Below are 9,493 nucleotides of genomic sequence, written 5' to 3'. Positions count from 1 at the left end.
CAGGGAGGGGAGACCTAGACTGCAGGGCTAGTTCAGGGGGCAGAACTCTGATGTAGAGGGGGTCCGGGAGGGACACAGGACCCGCAAGCAAGCAGGACACCAGCCTGCAGAGGGCGCTCCAGAGGCTGGAGAGCTCATTCCCAGGATGACCAGCTGGAGGCGCTGCAGCAGTGAGTCTTGCCTCGCTACAGTCTCTAAGGTGCCAGAAGGACCCCTCGTTGTTTATGTTCAAATAGTTTTCTCAGGGCATGATGATGCCTTCCAATATATGGTACCCAGTCCTGTCATTCAGATCCCAGTCAGTGTACCTGCTTGCACGCCAGAGGGTGTTTCTGCAGGATACCTGCATACCAGAGGGTGAAGTCAACATTTTAGATTATTAGCGCCTGAAGGAGCCATAATCCAGACAGCAGATCTCCCAGTGAAGTCAATGGGCCAATGATGAAGTCAATGGACCGTTGAGTCCGATGGGACAGTTTGCACTATGTGCGAAGTTACCTCCATGTGCATGTCTTTGCAAGAATCAGGGCCTCAGCTTGAAAGGTCTTTGTGGCAGGCAGGGGCCAACTTTTACTCTATGGACAGCATCCAGCACAACGGGGGCCCTGTCCTGGTTGTCCCACTTGGACCATCAGCCTTGGAACAAAGTACTGGGCACTGCCGGGGCCCCAGGGCTCACTGGAGTGCCTCTCTCCCCTCCCCTTGCCCAGCGGGGAGGCTGGGGAAGTTGTTGCGTGTGACGTCTTTTGTCGGCGTTCCCTGGGTTTGATTCCCGCCAGCCAGAGAGGCTTTACTGCGTGTCACTGGGGTTGCATCTGCTCAAGTGTCCCAGCAGCTCACAGGGCGAGCGTGGGGAGTCCAGAGAGTCCAGAATCATTGCCGGGGTGGGTTTGCTCTTCTACGTCACACACGCAGGGAAGCGGGTTTCTTGCTTTCAGACATTTATCAGAAATAAATTATCTACTTTATACAGGGTCTCTGGTTCTGGGAATATCAAATAGCTGAACGATGGGGAGTTTGGGATTTTTTGAGTCTCTAATAAAATTTTTAACCAATGATGCTAACCGGCTCGTTTTTGGGGAGAGTCACACTGCGGAGCTGGGGGGCCAGATCAGGCAGCACAAGGGTGGATGGATTGTAACTGGGATAAAATAACCTTGTGTTCTCATTTCAAATGACCACATCTGAGCTTGCATAGTCCCCTGAAAATAAAGCCCTAAAAGTCACTGTGGCATGTGCAGTGAACAGGTCAGCTGACCACCTGGCTGGGTCCATGCACCTCTCAGTGCAGGAGCGCATGGTGCGGGTCACAGAGACCTTTACAGCATGTGCAATGAGATCTGACGGGCGAGGGAGGCAGAGGGGCCTAGTGGTTAAAGTCAGGGCTCTGTGCCCAACTCTGCCACTAATATGCTGTGGAATCTGACTTCTAAGCATGGGAAAGATGCAGTTGGAAGCTGCTTTTTCCTTTCTCCCTTGCTCGTTGAACAAAGGGGTGCTGCTGAGAAGGACGTGCCTGAGCATTTAAAACCATATGAAAACCTTTCTTCACACAGCACCAAGCAAACCTCTGGAACTCACTGCCCCTGGAGCTCCCTGAGACAAACAGGGCTGGAAGGAGGAGAAGGGAGCCACTTCTGGCCCCCTGTGGTGAGCTAGTCCTAACACTGCAGTGCCATACCCCCAGAATGAGAGCACCACTCCGCTGGGGGGAGAGAGAGTAGGCTTGCCTTACAGAAGCTGGCAACCCCGTATGGGCACCAGTTTGGGGTCAAGAAGTGCGTAGTGGGTGCTGCTGCTGTGGAGGTTTGCGTTGCATAGCATGCCTTGGCCATCCATGCACAGAGGAGGATTTCTGTGAAGGGATCTTCCCAGTCTGCATGAAATGGGGGAAGACATTGTGCTGTCCGGTACTGGATACCGTGCTAGATGATCCACTGGACTGAGCTCGTATTGACGTTCCTCTGAGAAATCTGAGCAGGGAAGGGACTGGGGCTGTGCACCAAAATGAGCAGACCACGTCCCTGACATGATCCATGGAGAGAAATCAGGATTGGATCTTTCTCTGAGCTATGCTCAACCAGAAGTTAGGAGCTTGATGCAGGAATTAGTGGGTGGAATCATGTTATATGTGAGATCAGATCATAATGACCCCTTGTGACTTTACAAACCTGTGAACCTTAAGCTACATGCTTCTTTATGGCTGGAGCCACTGGACATCGGCCAAGAGCACATGGGGGGTTGAACTCCCTGGGTTGTGGGAGGCACAAGAGTTGTTTCACTCAGTTCTCTTCCTGGCTGCAGATTTCCTTGCCTACTCATATGGATAAGCAAGAGCCAGCCTGCAGCCTGGGCTGTGAGTGACTGGGGAGAACTTTGATACAGATGGGTTTGATTCTCCTGTCATCAGTGGAAATCAGAGCGACTCCAGGGAAGCAAAGCTCCAGTGGAGTTACAGGGGACACACCAGTGGTTAAAAAACAAAAGGAGTTGGGAGAGACTCCGGCACTGTTACCCTTCGCTGAGAGACACACTTGTGGCTATTGAGAAATGAAACTTCTGAAAGAATGATAAACGCATTTAACAAGTTGAAGGAGGACTTGTGGCACCTTAGAGACTAACCAATTTATTTGAGCATAAGCTTTCGTGAGCTACAGCTTACTTCATCGGATGCATTCAGTGGAAAATACAGTGGGGAGATTTATATACACAGAGAACATGAAACAATGGGTGTTACCATATACACTGTAATGAGAGTGATCACTTAAGGTGAGCTATTACCAGCAGGAGAGCAAGGGGGGGGAACACTTCAATCTCTTTGGTCACTCTATTACAGACCTAAAAGTTGCAATTCTTCAACAAAAAACTTCAAAAACAGACTGCAACGAGAGACTGCTGAATTGGAATTAATTTGCAAACTGGATACAATTAACTTAGGCTTGAATAGAGACTGGGAGTGGATGGGTCATTACACAAAGTAAAACTATTTCCCCATGTTTATTCCCCCCCTCTACCACCCACTGTTCCTCAGACATTCTTGTCAACTGCTGGAAATGGCCCACCTTGATTATCACTACAAAAGGTCCCCCCCATCCCCCCGCTGGTAATAGCTCATCTTAAGTGATCACTCTCATTACAGTGTGTATGGTAACACCCATTGTTTCATGTTCTCTGTGTATATAAATCTCCCCACTGTATTTGCCACTGCATGCATCCGATGAAGTGAGCTGTAGCTCACGAAAGCTTATGCTCAGATAAATTGGTTAGTCTCTAAAGTGTCATAAGTCCTCCTTTTCTTTTTGCGAATACAGACTAACACGGCTGTTACTCTGAAACCTGTCATTTAACAAGTTGTAATTCTAGGTTCAAACCAGTAGGTGGAAACCTTCCCACAGGAGAGCTGGGAACACAGGCTACATGTTTAAAATCTCTACTAGAAAACCAAAGCTTGCTGTCCTAGGACAGTAGTGATTCACCTTGTGCTTTGGAGTCTCACTAGACATCTGATGCTGAGCAAACTTCACCAGGGTCCCTACTAAGAGATTTCATGTAGATACATGACTCCCTGTGTTTGCTGTGGATCTTATTCAGGGCAGAGTTGTACAGAATTTGGTAACAGCCCGTGGGCTATTCAGAATGCAGGGCTGCCTTTGACAGAGCCCCTTTGGGAGCGGGGCAATGTCTGTACAAGTTCAAGAGGAGCAAGAGCCCCGAAGCCCTATTTCACAGACACATACGGCAAAACAGGCCAGCCCAGATGTGTCCCAGCTCAGCTCATGAGCCGAGCCACATTCAGATCTGAAACGCCTGTGTGCATCAAGTGCCTAAAGGCTGGGAAGATGTCTGGCCTAAAGCCTCAATTAGACTGCCTTCTGCCTCTTGAGCATGGTCTGGGCTAGGAAATCTAATGGCAGGTGAAAACGGTTGTCAGCAACCAGGTGAGCTGGATGGAAGAAGAACATGGGTTACCTGTAATTGTAGACCAGAACAAACTGTGTTCATGATTCTATAGTCTTTAATTTCATGATCACATATGATTTTTTCCACCAGTCCTGGCCTCATTCAGTGCACAGCAGTGGTGCTGGAACAGTTTTTGGAGTTGGGGTGCTGAGCTGCACCCCTCTTACCCCTGTCTGCACCCCTCACCGCCCCCTAAAGCTGCGGCTGGGAGCAGGGATGTGGCTCTGGGAGGTGTGGACAGAGACAGGGTAGGGCAGCAGAGACTGTGCTCACAGCTAGCGGTGGGTGCAGAGCCCTGGGCGTGGGGCTGGTGGCTGGGACCATGTCTGTGGGGCAGGCGGCCAGGCAGAACCCTGGGGCTGGCGGTGGAGCCCCTGGCCCGGGGTCAGTGGGTAGGACCCCACATGCAGGCCAGTGGCTGGGTCCCTGAGGCGGGCAGAAGAGGGCCCCCCAGGGCCAGCAGGTGAAATTCAGTGTTGATAAATGCAAAGTAGTGCCCCTTGGAAAACATCATCCCAACTACACATATAAAATGATGGGGTCTAAATTAGCTGTTACCACTCGAGAGAGAGCTTGGAGTCACTGTGGATAATTCTCTGAAAACATCCACTCAATGTGCAGCGGCAGTCAAAAAAGCGAACAGAATGCTGGGAATAATGAAGAAAGGGATAGATAATAAGACAGAAAATATATTTCCTCTATATAAATCCATGGTATGCCCACATCTTGAATACTACATACAGATGCGGTTGCCCCATCTCAAAAAAATTACATTGTAATTGGAAAAGATTCAGAAAAGGGAAACAAAAATGATTAGGGGTATGGAACAGCTTCCGAATGAGGAGAGAGTAATAAGACTGGGACTTTTTATCTTGGAAAAGAGACTACTAAGAGGAGATACGATTGAGGTCTATACAATCATGACTGGTGTGGAGAAAGTAAATAAGGATGTTCTTATGTTAAGGTTCTTGTGTTACTCCTTCTGATAACACAAGAACTAGGGGCCACCAAATGAAATTAATAGGCAGCAGAGCAGATTTAAAACTAACAAAAGGAAGTATTTCTTCACACAACACACAGTCAACCTGTGGAACTCTTTGCCAGAGGGTGTTGTGAAAGCCAAGACTATAACAGGGATCAAAAAAGAACTAGATAAATTCATGGAGGTAGGTCCAGAAATGGCTATTGGCCAGGATGGGCAGGGTGCAAAACCATGCTCTGAAGTATCCCTAGCCCCTGCTTGCCAGAAGCTGGGAATGGGCAACAGGGGATGGATCACTTGATGATTACCTGTTCTGTTCATTCCCTCTGGGGCACCTGGCATTGGCCACTGTCGGAGGCTCGATGGACCTTTGGTGTGACCCAGTATGGCCATTCTTATGACTGCAGGAAGGGACAGTCTGGTCTAGTAGATAAGATAAAATAGATAGATCAGGCATGCGGCCTGCTAGGGTAAGCCCCCTGGCGGGCCAGGCCAGTTTGTTTACCTGCCGTGTTCACAAGTTCGGCCGATCATGCCACCCACTGGCCGCGGTTCGCCGCTCCAGGCCAATGGGGGCTGTGGGAAGCAGCGCGGGCCAAGGGATGTGCTGACCGCCACTTTCCGCAGCCCCCATTGGCCTGGAGCGGTGAACCGCAGCCAATGGGAGCTGCAATCAGCCGAACCTGCGGACACAGCAGATAAACAAACTGGCCCCAGCCCGGCAAGGGGGCTTACCCTGGTGGGCTGCGTGCCAAAGGTTGCTGATCCCTGAGATAGATAGTTGAGCGTGACCCATGAGAAGTGGGGCCTATCCCTGGCTTTGCCATATGTTCTTGTGAGAAATTGGGCAAGTCACTGATGTAAGCAGTGTCAGGATGAGCTCCACCCTGACATCTGGTGGTGAGGTGTGGCAAGTTGTGGAAAAGAACTTCAGGGGCTGATCTCATTTGCATAGGCACACGCACCCCGCCTAGAATGAGGCCATAGCTGCCCAAATGGTCACTTTAGCTGCTGTGGGATTCCCAGTGTCTCTGTTATTGGGGCAGGAAGAATAAATTGTTATTACCCTGATTATGGGAACTATGCTGGGAACTGTACTTGGCCTTTTGTTATGATGGAGGGACTCACCATCAACTAAGTAGCACTCGCTAGGCAAGGGTCATGGGTTCCAAAACTCTGTGAATTGAGAGAGGTTGGGGACAAGTATTAATACTTGGTGGCATGGGCCTCTTGGTGAGGGACTTTCATGCTAATTACACTTCCTTCTCTCTCCACTGTAGAATATCAGAGCTAATTTTGATTTCATGAGAAGTCTAGTTACAGGCTGCTGAGCTCACTTTGGGCTAATGGTGCACCAGCCCTGAGGCTCCCCTACTAGAAGCTGAATTCACCAAAAAGCTGAACTGACTAAGAGCTGAAATCACTGAGCGTTGTGTTAAGCAGGGGGGGAGCCTGAAGATATATTGTGGAGCAGTTTGTGGGCTGGCTGGAGTGCCTTGTAGACAGGCTGGTGGAGCAGTTTGTGGGACAGCGGGAGCTGCTTGTGGGCCGCGGAGCTGAGCAAAGGAGTTCGTGGGGTGGCTGGCGGAGCGGAGCGGAGCGAAGGCCTATGGAGCTGTGGGGCGGTCAGCTTCAGATCACGTAAGGTGCCTCTTACCCCCGTCCCATCTCCACCCAGGTTGGGAGGTAAAGCTCCGCAGATAAACTTTCGAACTCTGGGGCTGCCCTGACCAGGGACAGAGACTTTTGGGCCATTGGACTTTTGGGACTTTGGGTGATTTGGGGTTGCTGGACTCAAGAACCAAAGGGAAAGGACACGCCCCAATTTGCCTGGGGTGGGGTTGTTTTTGCTCATGGGTTGTGTTATGAATCCTGTTGGTGGTGTTTCCCCAACATAATGCCACATTGTTTCTCTCTGTTATTAAAAGGCTTTTTGCTACACTCAGACTACGCGAGAGGGGAAGTATTGCCTCTTGGAGGCGCCCAGCGGGGGTGGTATATATTTGTCCCAGGTCACTGGGTGGGGGCTCGAGCCGGTTTGCATTGTGTTATTGGAATGGATCCCCTAGATATTGAACCCAGCCCTTGTTGCTGCCAACTCTGACGGGTGCCTCCAAGAGGCAATATTTCCCCTCTCGCAAGATTTCTCTAGATTTCGAACCCTAGATCCCCTAACCCTAAAAACAATTAGGAAAAGTAAACTGCAGTTTCTTTTCTTAAATACAAATAAAAGCAAAATTCCCTTTAATAACTTTCAAAGGTTATTGCAAAAAGCAGACAGACTTATCAAAATGTTTTTACTGTCAGGAGCCTGCCTGGCATTTACCTTTCTACCAAGAGCCTTATGTGCTTCTCCAATACGTTTAATGAAGTCATGATTTCTCACAAATAGGTCCTCAACTGTGCTGTAAAAACACTGCTGTTAAAGCCAAGTGCTTATGCACACACCCCATATCAGCGCTGAGAAACGAGGGCCATGTAACAACTGCAGTAGCTTTTGCAATCCACACGCCTTGTGCCTTGCCAGCGTTAATCTGTCAGCTGGTTTCATTCCCCTCAGAAAGCAGGGATTCCACGCGAGGGCAGATTAAATGCAAGTTGTAAATATTTCCCACAAGGCCACGGTGTGGTTGTGGTTGGAGTGGAAGGATTTCCAAGGGGCCCTCAGGTTTCAGGCTCTGGGCAGAGACTCTACTTTTGATCCCGTGATTGAGCAATGAGTAAGGCGGGTCAAAAAACGGGGGCTTTAAAGTCAGGCGCCTAAATCCATATTTCGGCAGCTTGCCGAGCAGGCAGCTTTTCAGCAGTGCTGCGGCCGAGCAGCTCCCCCTGGCGGTACTGGACGCTAGTGATCACCCAGCACTTTGTAAAACCCACCCATGTCTCTAGGTGCCTAAGCGTGGCCTTAGGAGCCTGACTCTAGCCACTTTTTCGACAAAACCGTTTGACTGTAGTAGCTCCACAAGGGGCAGTGGGTACCCCAGGGGCTCCAGTCACTAGCGGTTTGAAAGGATTCTCCATGACTGAGATCGTCCCTGGTGAGTTTATTAAAGACCATTGACAAGTGTCCTGAGTGGAACTGAGCCTCCCCATCTCACGCTGCCTTCAACAGAAACAGAGGGTGCTCAGCACCGCACCGGATTGGCCCTGGGGGCTGTCTGAGCTGGGCAGAACTCCAGTTCAGCCAGAGTCAGCATGCAGGACAAGGCCTTTATACGGTGCGGTTCGGCGGCCGGCGCCCACTGGGGCTAAGCCGCGCACACAGTTCACGTTATGTAACATCTTTGTTTAAGATGCTTGTTTGTGAGCAGCCTCAAGAACTTGCAGAAGTTGAAGAGCTGCCTGATTGGGATTGCAGACGCCGAGTGCAGGAGCAGCAGCCTAGCCGCTGAATAATAATCCTGCATTCTTTCTCTTGGGAGTGGGGAAATGGGCTTATTTTTCAAGGCGTCTCTGCCAAGCCATCGTGAAGTGCAAGACAAATGGCTAGAGAGGATGGCACAAATCCACTAGCAAACAAGGACCTCCTAGTGCTGGGGCCCAGCCGAGCCCAGCAGGTTGAATTCTTTCACAGATCAGCTCTGCATTCTGTGACATCTTGGTCTGTCAAGTACAATTACTATAATCTTCCACAGCCTTTCAGAATAAGGAACCCAGCTTAGAAGCCAGGCATCTACAGGATGAAAGCTGCCTTTGTGCCTGGGCAGACCTTGTGTGCAAGTCAGACATTAGGTATACAAAAGTGAGTTCTTTACGTGGCAGGAGAAGAAGTCAAAGGAAAACTTCGATGCTCATCTCCTTTAAGATCCTGCTGATTTTTGCCTGCGTTGCTCTGTGGAATAAACTGGAGCTGTCAGGGTGCCAGGAGCTGTGTGTTTGCACATTCCCTAGTGTTTAATGCAGCCCATGCCTCTCCACAGATTGTGTGGACAACACCACAGAACGACACGGAGCCTGCGACTCCCTGCAAGCGCAAGCCAAGAGGACAATTTGGAGGGACTGCCGGAGATTTGGGGGAGGCTTCCTGGACACTGAACTTGTACCATGGGAGCAGCTCACGGGAAAAAGGTAATGGGATGCCTTCATTCTTTGATGCTTCAGCATTGGTGGCTTTGAAGAGATGACACTTGTCTGCTCACATGTAGCTCTACTTCACCCCTTTGTGCGCTGCCCAGGCTGTTCAGTGGTGGATTAGAGACCAGAAGCCGCTGGTGTGGACGCAGGTGTCAAACGCTGTCAGCTGGGTGAAGTAATTCGATCTGATCAGATTGATAAATTGTCCTTCCTTTAGGGAGCTCTCTAGAGCCAATGAGGAGCGTGGGGTGGGACTGAACAGTGATATGTCTGGAAGCTGGAGGGTTACACAGACCCACACACACAGACACACACAGGGCTTAGTTTTTGCAATCACTGCCAATGACAATGTTCACTCACATATCTGATGTTTTTAATCCTGTCAGGGAAGGGCAGCAGAGTTTTACCAACTTAGCTTGTGACAGTTCTGAGCGATGTTGAAAGCAGGGCAGCATTTGGGTTCTGGCGCACTGGGGA

General features: G+C 50.0%; 1 protein-coding gene across 4 annotated transcripts in view; it reads left to right on the top strand.

Annotated features, from left to right (window-relative positions):
• Positions 1–6,490: 6,490 nt before the first annotated feature.
• The window catches only part of FAM107A (family with sequence similarity 107 member A), a 71,095-nt gene continuing 68,092 nt past the window's right edge, over positions 6,491–9,493 (top strand). For 2 of the 4 annotated variants that reach the window (XR_012159744.1, XR_012159743.1), the window contains exon 1: positions 8,336–9,010. Coding sequence is in view for 2 of the 4 variants with exons in the window: in XM_073350914.1 (XP_073207015.1) it covers positions 8,987–9,010 (24 nt within the window). In the remaining 2 variants the exon portion in view is untranslated. Of the gene's footprint in view, positions 6,584–8,335; positions 9,011–9,493 lie in introns of those variants that run through there. The other 2 variants (XM_073350914.1, XM_073350913.1) reach the window with 2 other exon arrangements.

Source organism: Lepidochelys kempii, chromosome 7 (genome assembly GCF_965140265.1).
Source record: "Lepidochelys kempii isolate rLepKem1 chromosome 7, rLepKem1.hap2, whole genome shotgun sequence".
In the NCBI taxonomy this organism is placed as follows: domain Eukaryota; kingdom Metazoa; phylum Chordata; order Testudines; family Cheloniidae; genus Lepidochelys; species Lepidochelys kempii.
The sequence above is the reverse complement of the archived record's forward strand: the minus strand, read 5'-3'. Positions and strand labels throughout refer to the sequence as shown.